This window comes from Gymnoscopelus microlampas, assembly GCF_963454915.1.
Source record: "Gymnoscopelus microlampas genome assembly, chromosome: 14".
In the NCBI taxonomy this organism is placed as follows: Eukaryota; Metazoa; Chordata; class Actinopteri; order Myctophiformes; family Myctophidae; genus Gymnoscopelus; species Gymnoscopelus microlampas.
Window position 1 is genome coordinate 35,208,314 of NC_139951.1, and position 22,206 is coordinate 35,230,519.

Consider the following 22,206-nt stretch of genomic DNA (forward strand, 5'->3'; position numbering starts at 1 on the left):
GATGTCATGACGTCTGAAAAGCGGATCTCTCTCTCTCTGCCTGTCTTCCGCATGCTAAATATGGACTTGGAAGCTCCTGCAGTTCCGGTTCCCCTCTCTGGCCATATATGGACCCGCTCAGTCACTATTGTTGTCATTCAGATGCAGATTTATTTATTTTTTTCAGCAGATTTGCCTCTCTCGCAATGTGACACCAAGATCCAGTCCAGCGCACAGGCAGAGCAGTGCATTCTGCAGTTAGAGAGACAATGATGCGCGGCTTTATGCTATCAGAGAGCTGATTTCATTTGTCAGGTTTTATTCAGCTGGTGCGACAAACATTACTGCAAACAGCTGCAGCTCACAACTGTCAATGCAATGCACACCCACTGAGTTTTCAGTCACACTTCATTTGAAAGGTTGTGCTTAAAAACACTGTGAAGATCATGAAGGAATCTTTGTGAATGTTGATGACCGTCTTAATTAAGTGTCATGTCATTTGCCCATGTGTTGTCCAGCCGTAAAGGAATGTTATTAGCAAGTCTTAATAAAACCAACGTAATACTTCCTGAGGCTAATATGAGCATCAAAACAATATTCTAAATGCATTTTTATTAGCACATGCATTCCATATATTCCATAGGGCTGGACCACACATAAATGACATCATCAACTTGCGACGGGCGTTGTCCCCCTTGAGTAAAATATGAACTATTTATAAAATAAAATAAATATTTAAGATTAAATTAAATTAAATTAAATGAAAATGTAGTTATAGAAGGCAATTATAATGTATTAAGGCATATTTGGCTTATCATTTAGGGATCCTTTTTTTTTAAGTGGTTAAAGTAGAAACTATAAAAAAGACACGTGCACCCCAATGTCCAGTACAATAGGTGCTGGATCAAAAGTGTAGAGTATAGAAGATTGGTGACTCAGGAGGTAGAGCGGCTGCTTGAGAGTCAGAAGGTTCCTGGTTCAATCTCTGGCTCCCCCTGGGTTAGTGTCGAACCCCTAACTGTTCCCGATGAGCAGTTTTGTGCCTTGCTTTGTTTCCTCCGCCGTCGATGGGTGAATGTAATGCATGAAACACTTTGGATAAAGGTGCTATGTAAATGCACCATTTAGAACAGAAACATCCACAATACTGTACCTCCCATTAAACGCTACGGTGCGACTGTCACATGAAAATAGCCGATCTACAAGCTCACACGTAAAATTGTCTATTTCTGAAATGTTTAGAAAATGTGTGATTTTTTTGTGTCTATAATGACATGCCCTGAATAGAGACACAGGGTTGAAAGTGATTAAGAGGATTTTTCAGATGTACAGATGTTTCGAGCAACACAGGCCCTTCCTCAGACTTCTAAGGTCTGATTAAATCAAATCCTATTAATGGGAGCCATTTGGTGTGCAGATCTTTTTGTTCTAATCCACACGCATTTGAAGTAGCCTGATCTTAATTAATTACTCTTCTCGTTCCTCCCCTCATCTAATTCTCATCTCTGATATGTTCCCTTGCGTACGCCCATCTCATTAAAACAATTTATGTCTAATTCAGATGGCCAAATCCAATTTTGTAAGGTAACAATGTTTTGAAGCATGTCTAGGCCGGCAAGCCTTTCATATCCCTGTGAATCAAGAGATGTAATGTAGAAATGTCAGTTTCCTCAAACTGAGAAAAGGTCTTTGACAACACTAGACCGGATAGGACAGTGGTTCTCAAACGCTGTCATGTCAAGGATCCTAAAGATCATATGTATTTGGCTGCGGACCCCCATCTGAAAAGAGGTTTCACCAGGGACCTACAAGAATTGTGTTGTTAAAATGTTTATAATCAAGTTTTTTTTCCCGATTCTTTGAAAATAGCAGGTGTATGGGGTTCAAGTCGTTAAACAGATTTTGATGCTATATTAACACATTTTGCTGGGGACCCCCCCCCCCCCCAGGGTCTTTTGAGAACCAATGGATTTGGAAACTGGGTAGGAAAGACAAGCCCCAAGGATCTATTTTTTCGCACCGGTTTGATATCAATCAGTTGAAACTGTTTCATTGCTTCCTGACTCGTCCCCCCCCCCCCCCCCCCATTTCCAAGCATTGTCAAGGCTGAAATTCCTACTGTAGCTGCAATCCCTATAAGACGGAGATTGTGACCTCTCGGTGACCCCTACCCAATTTCCTCTCAGCTAACACAGCAAAAACTCCCCCCCACACCCCCTCACACCCCATCCCACCCCACCCCCAAAGCTTCAAACCTTCTCAGAATTCTGCTCACACTGGCACTGCGTTGCAGGAAACTGCAGTGAGAGCACTCTTTCAAAGCCTTCCTTCTCCCTTTTCCCCCCCCGTGAAATAAAACTCACATCACCACCTCCTATTCCATGATTGCATGCCCCTGGGCACATCAGAGACCACTCGAGACAGCCCACTCCCCCCCCCCCCCCCCCACACACACACACATACACATTATGTGAGTTAAAAGCACACAATGCGTCGCAATGTGGCAGGTTGTGAGCTTGTAGATCTGCTACAGTATTTTTAGCGGCGCTAGCCGCTCTATACCTTTAGGTATAGAGCGGATCCTGCTCTATACCTGGCTTTTGCGTCAACGTTCTGATTGGTCAGACACGTCAACAAAGTGATTGGTCAAGCTTCACGTGACACGTGGCTATAAACACATTATAAACACTTATTGATGACAAAATGTATCAAAGGCGCCGCTACCTTCACACAGGTGTGATTTTTTTTAATGTTTGACGAATTGTGAAAGTATTACAATAGGGATTAAAGTAGTAAAACATAACTATGTTCATATCACAATATCAACATTATACTATCGATAGTGTACTGTAAATTGCCCAGCCCTAGATTATACTAACGGAGCGTGGTTCAGAGTCATGTCAAATGGGGGCATGGTCATGTTTAGCTAGCGTAAGCCACTCTGTCGACCTGTCGGACCATAATGTCCAAGCGCAATTGCTGAGAGCTGGTCGCAGCTTGACACAAAGAATTACATGCTTGCTTTTTTGTCCTGCATGCCCTCTTAACTTTGAGCCTTTGTTCCTGTCCATCCTGTCGTGCGTTTTAAACCCCTCTGCAGCTCTTACTGCTCTTAATACGGTCTGGTAGGCCAGCCTCCAAGCCTGCCCAGGTGAGTCATCGTCGCTGCTGAGAGGCGAGGCTGTTCTGATGGCAGCTCACCATGCACCGTATGAGCCCCCCGCGTCCCCCCTTCTGTCTCTGACCTCTGCAAGGTCCATCATCCGCAGCTGTTCTCAAACTTTTTTAATTTCAAGGACCCCCAGTTTGGTGTGCATAACTCTGAGAGTGTACAAATGGAACCACATTGGTTCCATTTGCACACACTCAGAGTTACAGACCAATCTATTTGGTTACCAGCTATCTATCACTTAGCTGGGTACTGGTGGGGGTCCCCGTACCGCACTTTGAGAACCACTGCTCTTCCTCACGTCACCCCCAGAAAAGGAGAGATGGAAGGTGTTAATGTATCCATTTGTAAATCTGAGAATGTACAAAAATAACCCATTTGTACACTCTCAGTGTTAAATTAAGATTGAGTATTTGTGCTGTGAAGGAATAGGAAATAGTAGAGAGACAGAGAGAGACAAAGACAGACAGAGACTTTAGATAGAGACCGGGCCAGGGTGATTGTTTCCAGCTTGCTAGCAGCCAAGTGAACCTATGGTCAAATAAACAGATCACAAAGGACCTGTGAAAAATTGATTCATTTGTGCAATTTCATAGTTAAATGAACACTCAGGATTTTACTGTGTACCTTTTTTTCTTTAAAGAATTTTGGGTGGGAGGGAGTTGACATGAACTCATATGGTGTTATATAATAATAATACACCTTCTTTGTGAAGAAGGTGTTTTATTATGAATCTATTTTAAAGGAATATTTGGCCTATTTTATTCCGATATGAGGAGACTAACAGTATGTAGTGTGGCAAAAACAATTACGTACGTATTTTGTACACATACGTCACTTTCTTGGTCTGTCAATTCCAGCTGTGCTCTTTAGATACCTCAATAAAATGATAGAATATGCACAAAAATAAGATACATATTTATTTAATATGTCTTTTTTTTTACCAATTATCTGACAAAGGTCATAATCATAAAAAAATGTATAGTTTGTTCATAAGCTGCTCCAGCTGGCTCTCATTGGCTTCAATGCATTCCATCAAACTTTGGGCTCCAGTTTGCCTCCCAGGCCAGTGCATGCCGTGTTGTAGAATGTTTCTGCTCCATCTTCACATAGCCTTTCAATTTTTTTTATCTGCAAGACATATAGTCCATGAGCCAGACAAGATTTCATTATCGAAAGAGTGGGCAAAACCAAACCTATATTAAATTGTTCATAGGGTCAATACGAGTAAATAAATATATGATAACCTCTCCACAGGAGTAGCTTTTTCATGGTTATCACACATTTTGTTATTTTCCCCATACGTACATGACAGGTGAAAAAAATGACAAAATGTAAAAAAGAGTTATCATAATGAAACTTCCTGAGTTGATTACTTACATTAAGACAATGATTTATCGTATTACAAGTTTTCTGAAATTGTATATTTAAATATGCAAATTAGGCATTTAGTCCATGAGCCTGAGCCCCAAAATTGAGCCAGATATTGAATATTCCATCGTTAAAAACTAGGGTTGTCCGATATTGGCTTTTTTACCGATAACCGATATACCGATATTGTCCAACTCTTAATTACCGATACCGATATCAACCGATACCGATATATGCGGGGATTATTGTGATTAGGGTAAGCTCAAATTTCATATCACACACACCATATACAGTAAGAACTCCTGTAACTTATTTATAAAGCAAAAAAAAAAAAAAAAACGATACAGATATTTTCCCGATATCAATTTTTATGCTGATATCGGCCGATAATATCGGGAGGCCGATAATATCGGACATCCCTATTAAAAACCTTTGACTCCAACATCTTAACAAAATGAAATAAGTATGTTGACTCTGGCTTTGTCCAATGTTCCAATGTTGATTGAGGAAAGGTATGCAAATTTGGGCATATTTTCCTAATGCATAATTTGCATATTTAAATATACAATTTCAGAAAACTTGTAATACGATAAATCATTGTCTTCATGTAAGTAATCAAATCAGGAAGTTTCATTATGATAACTCTTTTTTAAATTTTGTAATTTTTTCACCTGTCATGTACGTATGGGGAAAATAACAAAATGTGTGATAACCATGAAAAAGCTACTCCTGTGGAAAGGTTATCATATATTTATTTACTCACATTGACCCTATGAACAATTTAATATAGGTTTGGTTTTGCCCACTCTTTCGATAATCATTGCTCAATTTTGGGGCTCTGGCTCATGGACTAATAAGACACATTTGACGTCCTAGGGCATTTCTGCATTTTAAGGGGAAACACACAGAATACATGAGGTACAGTATGTTTTGCCACACTACATACAGGTATATGATCTCCTGTCAGAACACTGGGATCTATGTTAAAAATCCACAAATTGTTGTTTTAGGTGAGAGAGGATGAGAGGAACATACTTTGTATGTGGACATTGGATCTGTCATCTCTTTTCGGTGCCCACCGAAAAGAGATGAGAGAGGTGTTAATGTAGTTTGAACTACATTAACACCTACTGGACGCCGTGCCGTGAAATAATGTCCTTCAGTTGTCGCACTGTCCTTGGTGTAGGGACTCTGCCAAATGGTGACTTAATGGTGCTGATAATAGTCAAACACTGGCTCCTATGCTGCAGTGTTACAGGCTGGTGCACATGTGTTAATGACACGTACGCACACACTCACATATTGTCGCTGTCGGGTGGAAACCTTGTATGTCCAAAACCGTTCCTTTTTTATTGTATATATATATTTTTAAACGATTTAAACGGCTCATACGGTGCATGGTGAGCTGCCATCAGAACCTCGCCTCTCATCAGTGACGATGACTCACCTGGGCAGTGTGTGTGTGTGACACTCTTGTATGACGAAGTAGGGTATTAATTTATGGAAAAACATAAAAAGTTGAAATTTGGAGATACAAGGTTTCTGCTCGACAGCAACAATATGCATAGCGAGCACGCACACACACACACACACACACACACACACACACACACACACACACACACACACACACACACACACACACACACACACACACACACAATACACACAGGCTCAACGCAAATGAACCATCTTAATGTCATCATCTTGTCACTGTGCGCCGTATCCTGTAGGATTCACGCTTCAGCTGTGTTTTATGAAACGACTGGCTTCATAGAAGCTGCAGTGCTAGCGGCGCCCTTCAGTTCCCTTATGTGTCTGTGTTATTCTCACCCAGACACAGTGTCACAATTGTCACAGTTCTGTCACCTGACAGGGCCGACGAGCCTTCCATTTCTCATACAGACTTAATCTAGTTTTCTGGACACACACACGCGCACGCGCGCACACACACACACACACACACACACACACACACACACACACACATACTGTACACACACAAAGCCAAGTGGCACATGTACATGTTGTACCCTGCTTCTAGACCTCGATTTTGGCCAATGTACTTCCTCCACAAACAGGGGAACCTAATGGACCCGCCGCTTTTGCAGTTTCTTTGAATGTTAGTTGGTGTCCCTGCGCTGCTTGACTTCTTCCAGGCCTTAGTTTCACCTCTTTCAACCTAGCTTCCCTATTTTGGGCATGTCTTTATAGGTGAAAACTGTCAACATTTTTCAAAAGAAAATAAATCTGATCTACAATCTTGCAGATCTGCTATTTTCGCTATTCATCGCACGAGGGCATAAACAATGTTTATTGTGACATTTTGCTTGCCTTCCATCATGCTCAATGTACTTTCTCCCAAATGGGAGGAAGTGAGATGGGAGAGGTGAAATAACAGAAAATAAGGAGGGGGGACAACAATCTTCGATATTGCTTAGGTCAGAGGGCGAGGAACATATTGGTCAGCAGGACCATGTACTGTAAGCTATGCGTGAACAGTAAGTCCACCAAGATTGAGACGCTCAAATGTCTCTGACTTTCTATCCATCCCTCTTTCCTGTGTTCATCATCCCTCCATCCCATCACAACCACCCAACCTCTCCAGCTTGCGTCTGCGGTCTGGAATAATCAATCTCCATTTTGCGCCCCATCAGCCAGCCTGTAATAATTATGTATAGCTGGTCATTTCCAATCGATCTTCGTGATTCGTGATTTATTTATAAGAGGGGTTCCGTGTTTCTTGTCAATACAGTGTATAACTAAAGATGTCAAAGGCTGAGCGGCTTTATGACATGATATGTATACGTACGCCTGTGGCGTCACGCTATGACATGACACGTGTACGCTTGTGGAGGATGAGTGATTGGGTTTTTGAGACCTTGCCTTGGCTTTTACAGCCGGGTTCAGAGCCATTATGTCCAAAATGCGAAATCCTGTGCGAGTGCACAAATGGAACCAAATGAGTTAACCCATTCAATCCGGGAACGCATCTTTTATTTTTGGAAAAAGAAATTGTGAAAATTTGTGCAAATCTTTGAATATATTTTCTTTAAAGCGAGCATTTGTAACTCAAAACTCAAAAACAAAATATTTGACAAAATGTCAAAAAAATATATATTCAAAGATTTGCAAAAATGTTTTTTTTAAATAGCAGATCTACAAGCTCATATCGCGGCACTCGGTGTTGCGCTATGAGCTTGTATATCTGCAATTTTTGAATAGCCAAAGAAATCTAAAATGACACAGATGTGTTGGATTGAATGGATTAAATGAACACTATGGATTTTGCTGTGCAGCTGCAGGTTGGTTGGTATATTTATTTTTGGGTCTGTGGTCAAGCTACAAGGAGAGTTGGAGACTGAGAGCTCATTTGAAAAAAACATTGCCTCTATATTTCTGCCCCCAGACTGTAGGCCTACAGTTCTTTAACCACTTAAACCATTTTAACTTAGTTAAAATGGTGAATGGTAAATATATACATTATAGCGCCTTTACCTAAAGCGCTTTACAATATGCATTACATTCACCAATTCACACACCGGTGGCAGAGGAAGCCATGCAATGCCACCAAACTGCTTATCAGGAGCAGTTAGTGGTTACGTGTTTTGCTCAAGGGCACTTTGACGCTAACCCAGGGGGGAGCGGGGAATCAAACTGGGAACCGTTCGATTCCCAAGCGGGCACTTTGTCTCCTGAGCCACTACTGCTCCTGAGTAGCGGTGACCGGGTTCCCCCAGGGCTCTGCTCCTTTTAGCGGTGCCAACCGCTCTATACATGACTTTGTCTGTGTGTCCGTTTGTTTGAGCCTGGGATGAATGAGCACGGGATTTTAAACAGCTATAACTCCAGTTTGCAGCATGCCACCAAGTCCACATTTGGTATGTGGACTTAGACCACCAATAGGCACGAGCATGCATTGATGAAGTTATCAAAGAGGGGTCCAGGGACCCCCAGCGCCCGTATGAGCACAGGATGAGCACGGGATTTTACACAGCTATAACTCCAGTTTGCAGCATGCCACCAAGTCCACATTTGGTATGTGGACTTAGACCACCAATAGGGACGAGCATGAATTGATGAAGTTATCAAAGCGGGGTCCAGGGACCCCCAGCGTATGTTATGTCCGTCCGCCCGTATGAGCACAGGATTTTAAACAGCTATAACTCCAGTTTGCAGCATGCCACCAAGTCAACATTTGGTATGTGGACTTAGACCACCAATAGGGACGAGCATGAATTGATGAAGCCCCGCCCCCTCTGTCTTCCCATTGGCTGGCCTTCAAACAGCCATAACTGAAGTTCGCAGCATGCTACGGAGTACAAATTTTGTACATGCACTAAAACCAGCAATAGGGACGAACTGTAATTACTTAAGCCCTGCCCCCTCTGTCTGCCCATTGGCTGGGCTTTAAACAGCCATCATTCCAGTTTGCAGCATGCTACCAAGTACAAATTTGGTAAGTGGACTCAGACCACCAATAGGGACGAACTGAAATGAGTTAAGCCCCGCCCCAAAGGCACCGCTTCCTTCACACAGGGTGTGATTTTTTTAATTACTACACCAAATCAAAATAGCCAATATACTAACGCATTTGTGACCCCGTAGATCTGCTGTTTTCACACAACAAGGGTCTATTTCACACAACAAGGGTCTATTCTTAGACAGCAGTCCAACATACTGTGAGTTGTACTTATGAATGTGTCTTTGTGAGCCTTCTTTCAAGATTAAATTCAAGAGAGCAGTTCTTTTCAATGTATGCATATGCATAATGTCTGTGTGTGTGTCTGTGCGTGCGTGCGTGTTTGTACGCACGTGGGAAAGGACTACAGAGAGAGAGATATATTTAGAGAATAGTAGACAGAGAGGGGCATGTGGAGAACAATAAAGTGTTTTACAGGAAGTACAAGGACCAGTTGAGCACAACAACAGCAGCCAATCAGCCGGCTCTGAGGAGGACAAATCCTCCCGTGGCACCTCCTGCTCCCTCCCTCCCTCCACTGCAGCATTGTGGGGATTACAGCCTGTGTTTGCTTTGAGCCTCCCATAATGCAGTCCCCACAAAGACTCACACTACATAAAACACCTCCCTCCATATGGCCATTAACCGTGCCTTATCCAACACTTGGTACATAGAGACTCTCTGTTTCGTCGCTGTCTGGGCAGAAACCTTGTATCTCCGTACTTCAGCTTTCCGTGTCTTTTCGTAAATTAACGCCCTACTTTGTCACACTGCAGTGTCACACCACTTTAGCAAGAACAGCCGATGCGATGCGTTGTGAGCTTGTAGATTGGCTATTTTTGCTATTTTTTAACTCTGTCTGTGGGTTTAATAGATACTGAACCAATGGAAAGTATTAACAAGAAATTGTGACTAAATAATAACTACATGGGACACATTTTTCCAATTTCCTGAAAAGTCACAGTTTTGGACATACAAGGTTTCCACCCGATGGTGACAATTTGCTCTCGCTCGCGCTCTCGCTCTCTCTCTCTCTCACATACCTCCCATCCTCTCTCTCTCTCTCTCTCTCTCTCTCATACCTCCCATCCTCTGGGCCTTTATATCCCACTGTTGAGCCCCGCAGTGAGACAGAGTGGTAGCTGGGGTAATAAAAACCCAGCTATATGAGTAGTACTGCCCTGGGGTACGTGCGCTGAATAATAGGGCTTTTCTCACCTTCCTTCTCCCAAGGCAAACGGCTCCCTGCAGGCGCGGGTCAGGCCCGCTGGGTGCTGTCAGAGTCAAACACATAAAGTACTCGTACACACACACGCACACACGCACACACGCACACACACATTATGGAAAAAGATAACCATCTTCTTTGTTTTAAGACCACACTGCATTCTGGCATTAGCTGAGAGGTTAAGGAGACCTTATACCCTTTCTTGAATAACCAACACGTTTATCCGCTTTAATGCAGGAATTATTATTTCTACAACCTAATTCTGTAAGCTGTGCTTTTTTGGGGGGGGCTTATTGTTTTCAAGCACTTTACATAATCGTTTCTATACCATGCGTGGTAAACCTCTGAAACATGGCATTTTCAGCTTTTCCTTATTAGACAAACAATGACATGCGTTACAGTCGTTTACGAGCGCTTTTGTTCGCTGAATCAAATGAGTTTCATTAAAAAATGATTTCCATTTCCAAATTGGTGGTTTAACATCTGATTTATACTTGTACGACCGTGTCTATTGCCAAAAATAGCCAATCTACAAGCTTTAGTATGGATTTAGTAGATTATGAAAAATCTAATTCTTTCCTTATTTGTTAACACCATATATTAGTATATCATAATAAATGATCCCCCCCCAAAAAAATCGCTTCTTGATTATTCAATTAATTGAAAAAGTAATTAGTTTAGAATAATCACTAATAAGATAACCAATAGTTGCAGCCCTACTCACAACACAATTCATCACAACGTGCTGTGAGCTTATATAAATCAGCTATTTTTGGAAAGGAAGTGAAAGTGATTTGATCCTGGTCCGCTTGTGTTAGGAGCGGACATCAGTCTCCATAAGCTTCAGATCTGTCTGATCCGCTCCCATTATTAGTAAGCAGCTTACAGTAGCCTTTTCATAGGGTGAGATGGAGTGGTGTTACTGTAGATTAGACCATTGGCTCTCAAAGTGGGGTCCTCAGCAAAATGTGTTTATAGAGCACCGAAGTCTGACGTCACTGCCACTAGAGGGCGCTGTTACATGGGTTTGTGGCTTTCTTTTTTGTGTTGAAATCCCCATTTGGGAATCTTAGATCACGTCATATAAGAACTGTGTTCCAAACATAAACACACCACCCCGGCGTTTCTGTCAGGGGGGTGGCTTTGCATCGTTTATGATATTCATTCATATTTGATACAGCCTGTTCCTGGCGAAAATGGAATTAATTCTGCCTTAAAAGTCTTAAGAACTACTACTTCCGGGTCTGAAATCAATGTCCAGACAGCAGCCACGTTCATGGGAAATGTAGTCTTTGGGTTGTTTCACTCGTTTCTAGTGTTTATATTGTGTTACTCTTTGGGTAAATGTGTACATTTACACCTTCAGTCGATGCTTCATATCCATATAGTAAAATCGCCAGGGTGGTGTGTTTATGTTTGGAACACAGTTCTTATGGCGATCTAAGATTCCCCAATGAGGATATCAACACAAAAAGTAAAGCCACGAACCTGCGGAACAGCGCCCTCTACTGGCAGTGACGTCAGGACTTCGGTAGTCTGGGAGGGTTAGCGTCGGAGCTTGGACAGCAGGGGCGCGGCCACTGCGTTGTGATTCAAATCAACAGCCAATGAAGAAAAGGGGGCGGGATCCACATGCAGTGGGTGTTGCATCTAAATAGGATCGACGGGAAGCAATTTCCCCTTGAGAAATTTCGGCCGCCATTGTTGTGTACTGCTGTTTGCCTCTCGTCTGACTTTTTAGACGAGTTGCACAGCTCTCAGACCGGTAAGAGGCGTGTCCGCTCAGATTCAGAGCGTAAGGTACATCCCGCCCACAAATACCAGGGCTCTGGCCCAGAAGTTCCTCGCCAGAGCTGGCGAAAACTTCTGGGAACTCAGATTAGGACTTCGGTGCTCTAGTCTATATGGCATCACAATACTTTTAACCACTTCAACCTTTTATACTTTGGCCGTTCTAAAATAGCAGATATACAAGCTCATAGCACGGCACTGAGTGCCGCGCTATGAGCTTGCAGATCTGGGTTTTTTTTTCAAATCGTGAAAATGTGTGCAAACCTTTGAATATATCATTTTTTAAAGTGAACATTTATAACTCAAATCTTTGCTTCTGGGGTGGTCCCTGGAACAAAATATTTGAGATGGGGGTACGTGGCTAAATACATTTTGGGGGTCCTTGACATGAAAAAGTTTGAGAACCACTGGATTAGACTGCTGCAATGAAACTACTGCAATGAAACAAGTACAATACATCCTGGAATGAATTCAGGGCCAGGCCTGGTGCTTGGGACCCTACTGTTGCATGGTCATTGGCCAAGGTGTGCAATACATCGTTGCTGTCGGGCAGAAACCTCTTATCTCCATATTTTAACCCATTGAGACCTGAAGCCGATTCTACATGTCTCCTAAATCTCAACAGTTTTCTGAAAAACGTTTGTTTCTGTATCAGTGGTGCTCAATCTTTTTCATGTCAAGGACCCCCAAAATTATATGTATTTGACCACGGAACCCCATCAAAATATTTTGTTCCAGAGACCCCCCAGAAGCAAAGATTTGAGTTAAAAATGTTTGCTTCAAAAATATATATATATTCAAAGATTTGCACACATTTTCAAGATTTTTCAAAAATAGCAGACATACAAGCTCATAGCGCGGCACCGAGTGCCGCGCTATGAGCTTGTATATCTGCTATTTTTGAATAGCCCAAAGTGTAAAATAATGCTTTTTAGCTCAAATCTGAAAATGAGACAGTTCCAGGTCTCAACGGGTTAACTTGTACGATGTTTGTGTCACACAAAGATTATTTATATGTACCGATATATACCGATATACAAGCTCTAAATGTGAAGTGTTTTGAGCTTGTAGATCTTTTAGTTTTAGTTTTTTTGTTTTGTATCCTGAAAAGTAACACGTTTGGACATATGAGGGTTTCACCCAGCAGCAGCTATATACGTATATATATCTGAACATCTGAACATGGCATTGGAAAAGGGTTTGAAGAGTGGCTTTTTGCTCGAAACGTCACTCAGGTGGATGCCTAAATAAAGTCATGTAAGGGAACCACAGTGTGCGAACCTCTTCTTATTCTCTGAGCTGCATGATGGTCTACAGAGGCCACCATAGGCAAATGAACAGATCTAATATCTGCCCGTTCATTTTGTGGAAGCCCCACACTGAAGTGTAGTTAATGGTAGCTGAATGGCTTTGTATTGGCAGAGCGGGACTGAATGAATGATGGGAGAGAAGATGCAATCATGAAGGAGAGCGGACGTCATTTTTTTTGCGTGCAAGCTTGTGTGTGAGCTTGTGTGTGTGTGTGTGTGTGTGTGTGTGTGTGTGTGTGTGTGTGTGTGTGTGTGTGTGTGTGTGTGTGTGTGTGTGTGTGTGTGTGTGTGTGTGTGTGTCTGTGTGTGTGTGTGCGTGTGTGTGTGTGTCTTTCTCTCTTTCCTCCACTCTTCCGATCTAGTGGATTCTTCCGAGTGGGCATTGCTCCATAGAGATAGTGAACGCAGCCTTGGCATGGAGTCAGACTCATAAATGTGGCTATGATGCCATAAAAAGGAGAAAGTGTATTGGGATGTATAGTGGTATCTTTAACATGCAGAGAGAGCATGTGTTACCTCTCAAATGTGAAGTGTGTGTGTGTGTGTGTGTGTGTGTGTGTGTGTGTGTGTGTGTGTGTGTGTGTGTGTGTGTGTGTGTGTGTGTGTGTGTGTGTGTGTGTGTGTGTGTGTGTGCGTGCGTGCGTGCGTGCGTGCGTGCGTGCGTGCGTGCGTGCGTGCGTGCGTGCGTGCGTGCGTGCGCGTGTGTGTGAGAGTGTGAGCGTTCATGTGTACAAGCCTATAGTTGTCATAGACAGTGGAAGGCTAGCGCTATGAGCTTGTAGATCTGCTATTTGTGTAAATCTTTGAATATATAGTTTTTAAAACGAACATTTGTAAGTCAAATCTTTGCTTTTGGGGGGGGGGGGGGCAAATGCATATAGTTTTGGGTGGTCCTTGACATGAAAAAGGTTGATAACCACTGCTATAAAGCACTGTTTCTCAACCTGTACTGGTGGGCCGTGAGGATATTGCAGGTGGGTCCCCAAATATCTGGCAAAACACTAAGATTTCTAATGATAATACAACATTAATTTGTAAAACAAAATGCCATGGTATTTTTTTCTTTAAAAGTGAGTTTTCATTGTGATACCTTACCAACATATAGGAACTTAAAGTGTACTACCGGTAAGTTAGCTCCATTGATCCAAGTCAGAACACAATCAATTGATTGATCGTTAAAATAAACATGCTAATAAACATTCTCTAAAAATGTATGTACAGTATGTATCAGATGGCTGGGCTGCGAAATGCTCTTGTGATTTTCCTTTTTGATATTTTTTGGAAGCTTTCCTGCCTTATTTTGGATAGTACAGTGAAGATAGGACAGGAAACAGGGAGAGAGAGATGGGGAGTGACACGCACGGGAATCGAAGCTGCGACTCGCAAGGCATTGTGGTCTGTGCCTTAGCCACTAGGCAATTGACGCCCGCTTTTGCGTCCTTAAGTGGGCCCTGATCCAGAAAAGGTTGAGAACCACTGCTATAAAGCACGATTTACACTCTGTCGTATGATGGTGTCACGCAAAGAAAAATAATAGCCGACCTACAAGCTCGCCAGCTTGTAGTTTGGCTGTTTCCGACACGCTACACCGCTGTGCGTCGTGCAACAGGCTATATATAGATTAGGCATAATAGCGATTTTGCATATTAACGATAACTACTGTGTACTTTTAGTTTGTTTTGTTTGCGGACTTGTTTGAAAAAGAAAAAGAAAGAAAAACAAACTTTTCCGTGTCTCTGTGTGTATGTTTTTTCAAATGTGCGTTTTTGTTCAGCAAGTAATGTGTCTGAGCCAAACTTTGCCATTTATACGTGTGACACATTTATATGTTTGACACTGTGCGTTTGTGGAGCCGTGGATTTAACCCATTCAATCCGGGAAAGCATTTTAACCATTATGTTATACTTTGGCTAGTAAAAATGTGCAGATATAGAAGCTCATAGCTTGGGCTATGAGCTTGTAGATCTGCTATTTTTGAAAAATCGTGAACATTTTTGCAAATCTTTGACTATATACTTTTTTTAATGGGTTAAAGAGACTGAACCCACTCGACTGTGCCCCTCCATGCACCCTATACTGTACGTCTAATCCCCCCCCCCCCCCCCCCCACAACATCACCACACCCACCCACTGAGTCTCAGCTGCTAGATGACTACACCAATCTAGAAGACATTTGCCTCTATTATACCATTAACCACTTACAGTATAGGCCTATTGCTACTTAGTTGTATGATGAAAAGCGATAATATTTTTGCTATTTTTGAATTTTGTTTTGTTTTGTTTGTTTGTTTTTTAATGTTTGAATCTTTTTTAAATAATAATTATTTGTTGTTTTTTGGCGGAAAACTTTACAATTGATCAATTAATTTTTTTTATTCATTTTCAGAAAGAAAATAAATTTGATTATTTTTGCCTATGCTGGATGCCAGGTTGAAAGCGTTTTTTTTTTTTTTAAGTGTCCACGCTCCCAAGTCTCTCATAACTAGTTGACTATCTGGTGTCTAACGTCTTAACTGCCCACACCTTCCTCCATACACTCACGTGGTACCACTCCCTGCAACGCAGATTACCCAGCATCCACACACATTATACAGCAATGAGTGGCTCTAATGCACCCGCACACGCTCACCATGTAGCATAAATTAGCTTGTGCATGGGGGAATGGTAGACCTCTAAATGTTGTTGCATAAAACCTTACATATAGGTCAATTTCTTTATTTCTCCAGCCTTCTCGTTCTTTTTTTGAGAAATATTTCATACAGTAGATGGCATAGATAGATAGATAGATAGATAGATAGATAGATAGATAGATAACTGAAGAAGGCAGCATTTGTGCACAAATCTAAAATGTGAGCACAAGTCTATACTGTACATGTCTGACCTTTGACCTATGCCTAATTCATGCTCCATCATTCGAAGGTGTCACGTGCCGAAAATAGCGGATCTACAAGCTCACAGTGCAACACTTTTGCAACGTGCTGTGAGCTTGTGGATCTGCCATTTTTGGTACGTGACACCCTCGTATAATGTAAATCGGGCTCCAAGCCAAATTTATAATTTGTCGTACGACAGTGACACTGATTTCAGGCACGCGCTGCGTCGTACGTCAAGGTATAAATTAGCCATAACTGCCTGTCTGAGTGTCTTTATGTGTGAAAACCTGTCGTTTGTCTCATTATTCTGGGGTAGCTTGATCTCTCACTGTCTCTCCAGGTGTCTATCCCTCCGTTCTTTGCTCAAACTAGATCTTTTTGTTCCTTTTTTTTTCACAACGCATTGCATATTCAGAAGAGGCAGCATGTAGGTATCTTTAAAACGACAACGCACTTCCCTGGCTGCATGAATCATTCTTTTTCTTCTATTTTTTTTTCTCTTCTTCTTCTCTGGGCTCTGCTTTTTGATGTATTTTTCCGTTATGTTGTAAAAAATAAAAAAAAAGCATTATGTGTTACTGAACACTACTAATAGTTGCTTTACGAGTGTAGAAGATTTTCATTTTTATCATACTGTACCTGTGTGTTTCTTTGCAGTTACAAGTACAGTAAGCTATTGGTAAAATGGAAAATCTTTTTCATATTTTAGTTTTGGTTTGGATATACGTAGCAGTGGCATTTATTTTAGGTCTCTCTAATCATCTACTTCTCATCCATTCAGTTTTTTTGTTTTGTTTAGTTTTTCCAGTGCATATTGTAGTAATGTTCAATAGATACATTTATTTTGTCAGTGTTTTGTCTGCTTGTAACACATTATGTTCCATCTTGTCCATCGTCCCTTGCTGCCATACTCCTGTCTTCTACATGTGTTTCGTTTGTAGCTGCATGGTCTTCTTTTATGCACGTGGATGTGGCTTTAAGAGGCATTGGGAAGATTTAATATCCTTCTCTCTCTCTCTCCCCCCTTTTCTTCCTCCTTTTTTTGTTTGTTTGTTTATTTTCCCCTCGTTTTCTTTTCTTTGTGGTCTCTGTACAGGGGAGGTTCTGTTTCAGATGGCTGAGGTCCACAGACAGATCCAGATCCAACTGGAAGAGATGGTGAGCATGGGGTTCAATATGGAGACTACATCGCAGAAGTGGCGATGATGAGGGGGGGGGGGGGGGTTACGTGACTAAAGCTCTACACATTTTCTTTAACCACTTAAGTCACTTATGTTTGTTGTGGACCCCAGGAAGAGCTAATGGGGATCCGAATAAAGAATAAACCCTACGTATATGCTACCCTAGTGCAGGGTCCCCCCTGGGTCTATACTCCCCCCTACTTTTTCCCTTTACACCAAATCCCACAGGTTGAGAACCAGTGTCCTTCTCTGAATGATGATAACAACCTCCTTGTTTATATGTAACCACTGACACTGAGTGTCAGTGATAAGCATCTAGCTGGTCCTCAGAGGAAGAGGAAAAGGCTGTCTGTCTGGTGATTGACTAATCTCAGATCAACACAGTCCAGACACATCATTTCTACACTGACACACAGACAATGGCCTTCAGCCCCCCTGGGTTCTGACTGCATCGTTCCTTTAGTCTGAAACCTCACGATTCCCACATTTTCGTCACACATGCAGCTGATAGGAGTTTAAGAAAATATTAAAACAGAGGCGATAAGAAAGGGGGAAGGAGGTTCAGAGGGCTATGATAACAGGTGCTTCACAAAAAAATGTCACCTTATTTTTGGGTGCTTTTTTGTTTGAGAAAAATGTCAGTGCTTCAGTGAGTATAACCAGCCATCTAAAACCCATCTCAGTTAATCCTTTAAAAATATATATATATTTTTTGCAGCTAGTTCAGTGACATTTCACCGCTAGTTCAACTCTGCCTTCTTAACGCATAAACAGGCAGACATGTCACATATTGACTTTGGCACGAATATCTACCAGACATCCTCTCCTAATCCTTTGTGCGTGCATGACATTTGTCAAACTCATAAAAAACATACTTGATGCCTCGCACTAACCAAGTATGAGTGCGAACCAACAAGTGTGGTTTGGCAATTGTACATTAAACAGCTTCTTGAGGTCTAGGTTCTCCTATTTATTGCATTGCTTAAATCTTGTTTTCCTGTGTGTCTTCTAGCTGAAGTCCTTTCACAATGAGCTGCTCACAGAACTGGAGAAGAAGGTGGAGCTGGATGCACGCTATCTGAACGTGAGTGTGTAGTCTAACCAACAACTTTGTGCTTAGAGATACGGTGTATGTACAGTACAGTACAGTGAAATCTGATCTGAATCCCACCTGCCCTTTCTACTGCCTTGATAAATGAACAAATCTAGATCTAGTATGGCTGGACCACAATGGAAATAAATTGTGACCCGCTACATGTGTATACAACTATACAACGAAAAGACAGATACAGGAAGTGGAAATACTCTGCCACTGTTGCAATCCCATAGCAACTCTTTCCTCTATGAAAACCACTGAATATTGTTAACAAACTTTTAAACTAGACGTTTGAAATGAATCAAGGTTGAAACGAAAATGATCCATTTGAATATTATTTTCAGCTACAGTATTCTTTGACAATAATACCAAGGCATTGGAATACTCGCCAGAGCAATACCTTGTTGTTTTATTATTCTGTACATTGTAAATAGTTTATGATGAGCTTGTCCTGTTGGATGTGAATCTATATATAGAAGAAAGCAAGAACACCCTGATGAAGGCCAGTGGGCTGCATTGGTGTCATTCTCCTAGAATTTAATTTAACTGTAAAGCGAAAGAGCACAGACTTGGCCAGACACCTGAAGATGCACAGATTATTTATAACTACAGTGTATATCTTTACAAACGAGACTGTAGTAAACAGTAGCACAGAATTGAAGGGAAATATATCCATCAAATTCATCCTAGTTCATTATGTAATCGTGCCCACTCCAGCACTCAATGTTCTCTGAGTATTCTGAAAGGAGGACCGTATTACTGAAAGCCTTGATGCGACACTGCGTTTAACTTCACCCCGCACCAGATAGGTCCCTCCAGGGAAAGCGTTATGGGGGGATATGAGCCACAGTCTCGTAAAATCATCGGCCAGAGACTGGACTGCACGCTCTTGCTTTAATTTCCCAATGGTTCTCAGCCTAACCACCACAGTAGAGTTACATAAATTACTTCCTCCTCTGCTCCATGAATTATGACTCATTTCATGAAAACCAGAGGAGTTTTGTCAAATCATTTCAGTGGACAAGCTAAGATTTTTTTAATCGGCTCCAGGATTGTTTTCTTCATGCAATCGGCCTCAGAAAGGTCATGCTTTGTGATATGTGGAAGATGATATACGTATCATTGCAATGATTGGACTATCAAGCGAAAAGAAAGTGGATTGTGAATTACCTCATTTTGTGGTTCTGTCATTCTGGGCTCTGATCAAAAAAGACACATGCAGGCATGTACGCCTGCTCTGTTATTTCAGTCTTCCACAAAAGTAAATAACCACGCCTGTGGGGGGGGGGAAAGATTTGAGTGGGAAAGAGGCAACATTGCTTTACATTCTCACCCAGTGCGTCAGAGTACTTTTGGCAGATGTTGAGGCCTTTGTTCAAAAGCACAAAGGCCTAGATGGGAGTACAATGAGTCTGAACCACTAAGTATGGTCTGATAGAGCAGGACAGAGAGGATGGTGGGAGGAGAGTTGGAGGAACATCGTTACAACACCATCCTCCCACAAAGCTGCAAATGCTGTCTCGCCCTGCGCTGATCATTGATCATTTTGCCAGGACTGTCTTGACGATGACTTTAGTGCAGGATGAAAGGTCATTGTTGGCTGCTAAACGCACATCAGTTTAGCTCACAGTGGCTCAGGAGGTAGAGTGGCTGTTAGGGAACCCTCTGGTTCCTGGCTCCCTGTCGAAGTGTCCTTGAGCAAGACACTGAACCCCTCACTACTCCCGGTGAGCAGGTCGGCATACCTTGAATCGGTATTATGTGAATGTGTGTGTGAATGGGTGAATGCAATGCACATTGTAAAGCTCTTTGGATAAAGGCACTGAATGAAGACATCAAAGCACTGCGATGCCCCTGCTGACTCTGTGCTGACCCCCTCAGGCTGCGCTGAAGAAGTACCAGATGGAACACAAGAGCAAAGGGGAGAGTCTAGAGAAGTGCCAGGCAGAGCTGAAGAAACTGCGGCGGAAGAGCCAAGGTAGCAAGCACCCCTCCAAATATGGAGACAAGGAGATGCAGGTTAGTGTGTGTGTGCGTGTGCGTGTGCGTGTGCGTGTGCGTGTGCGTGTGCGTGTGCGTGTGTGCGTGTGTGCGTGTGCATGCATTTACTGTACATGGAAGTCGCATACATGTGCGTTTGTGCACGTATACTGTATGTGCCGGTGTCCGTGTGAGAAGAACAGGTTTTCAACTACTTGCAGATGGTTGAAGCATCAGCTGATTCCACATTTTCATGGGGAGACATTCAGAAGCCTATCTCTCTCTGCGGTCCAAAGAGGATCTGTGTGGCCAGCTGGTCAGGCAAAAGAGCAGGGAATAGAATGTTCATAGCATAGCTACAACAGCCGTTATAATGAAAATATGATCCTGCTGGCCACAGTCCAACAGATGGTAGAGAGAGCCGGCCAGCAGCTTTGCTAGAGAGGGTGAAATTAAGCTTGCTCATCATCACCATCCTAGCCTTAAGTCCTGACTATGATGCTTTATTTTTATTAAAGAATAAAAACACTGCTTCAAGTCTAGTTGGGTCCAGATGTCTCTGTTACCTCTTTTTGTAAGGATTTGAGCTTCAGCACAGTTGGTCATCTGTGACATTTTTGGTTGCCAATGACATGAGCTGATGGGATGGTAGAGTCTACAACAGGCAGAGTCTAGGGAATCTAGATCAGAGAGAGTCTAGAACTGAGAGTCTAGAACAGGCAGAGTCTAAAACGGTCAGTCTAGAACAGGTAGAGTCTAAAATGGTCAGAACAGGCAGTCTAGAGAATCTAGAGCAGATAAAGTCCTGAACGATCAGAATCTAGAATGGTCAGAGTCTGAAACATTCAGAGTTTGGAACAGGCCAGAATACACCTGTCCCCGACTAAGAATTTATACAGTCGAATCTGATTGGCCAAATGTTGCCTAAAGTCTGGCAGGCAGAGTCTGGAACAGGCAGAGTCTGGAACAGGCAGAGTCTAGATCAGGCAGAGTCTGGAACAGGCAGAGTGTAGATCAGGCAGAGTCTGGAACAGGCAGAGTCTAGATCAGGCAGAGTGTTGATCAGGCAGAGTCTAGATCAGGCAGAGTCTGGAACAGGCAGAGTGTAGATCAGGCAGAGATTAGATCAGGCAGAGTCTGGAACAAGCAGAGTGTAGATCAGGCAGAGATTAGATCAGGCAGAGTCTGGAACAGGCAGAGGCTAGAAGCAAAGCGGAATGATAACTGATCCTCTTCCTGTTCTGCAGTTTTCACCCAAAGAACAACTGTCGACAAGACACTTAATATGCTTTTTTTTCCATTTCCCCCATTCCTCATTAACATAATTTGCTCATTTCTGTACTTCTGCAGCATTATGTAACATGTTTATAGAAGTGGATAGCTAGGACAGGGAAGTGGGCTGAGGCGATTGCATACAGCAATTCCTCCCATATTATACAGGTACTGGTTGGTAATGACCCTGGCGGAGCGGAGGCGTAAGCCGACTGTGTGTGCCTCCCTGGCGTCGTCGCCTGTAGGTTGGGAAGTGACAAAGAGTGGGTGGACCTTCTTATACAACACAGCGAGATGCTCGTTATCTGCCATGACGCGTTGTCCTGCTTTCATCTGTCCTTCACCCTGCAGCTGAAACAGTTGTTACATACAGTATTATCGTTGTTGTCGGGTGGAAACCGCACATGTCCAAAACGTACTTTTCAGATTTCAAATAAATAAATTGCAAATGTAGCAGATCGGGCAAAACGCGTTGCATTGCGACACGTTTTGCC

At 42.4% G+C, this 22,206-nt stretch overlaps 1 protein-coding gene across 3 annotated transcripts in view; it reads left to right on the top strand.

Moving 5' to 3' along the window:
• The window catches only part of baiap2b (BAR/IMD domain containing adaptor protein 2b), a 94,710-nt gene that overhangs the window by 44,839 nt on the left and 27,665 nt on the right, over positions 1 to 22,206 (top strand). For 2 of the 3 annotated variants that reach the window (XM_084078026.1, XM_084078027.1), the window contains 3 exons: positions 17,280 to 17,341; positions 18,377 to 18,448; positions 20,342 to 20,479. In XM_084078026.1, the coding sequence (XP_083934152.1) occupies positions 17,280 to 17,341; positions 18,377 to 18,448; positions 20,342 to 20,479 (272 nt within the window). The remainder of the gene's footprint in view (positions 1 to 17,279; positions 17,342 to 18,376; positions 18,449 to 20,341; positions 20,480 to 22,206) is intronic. The other variant, XM_084078028.1, reaches the window with a different exon arrangement.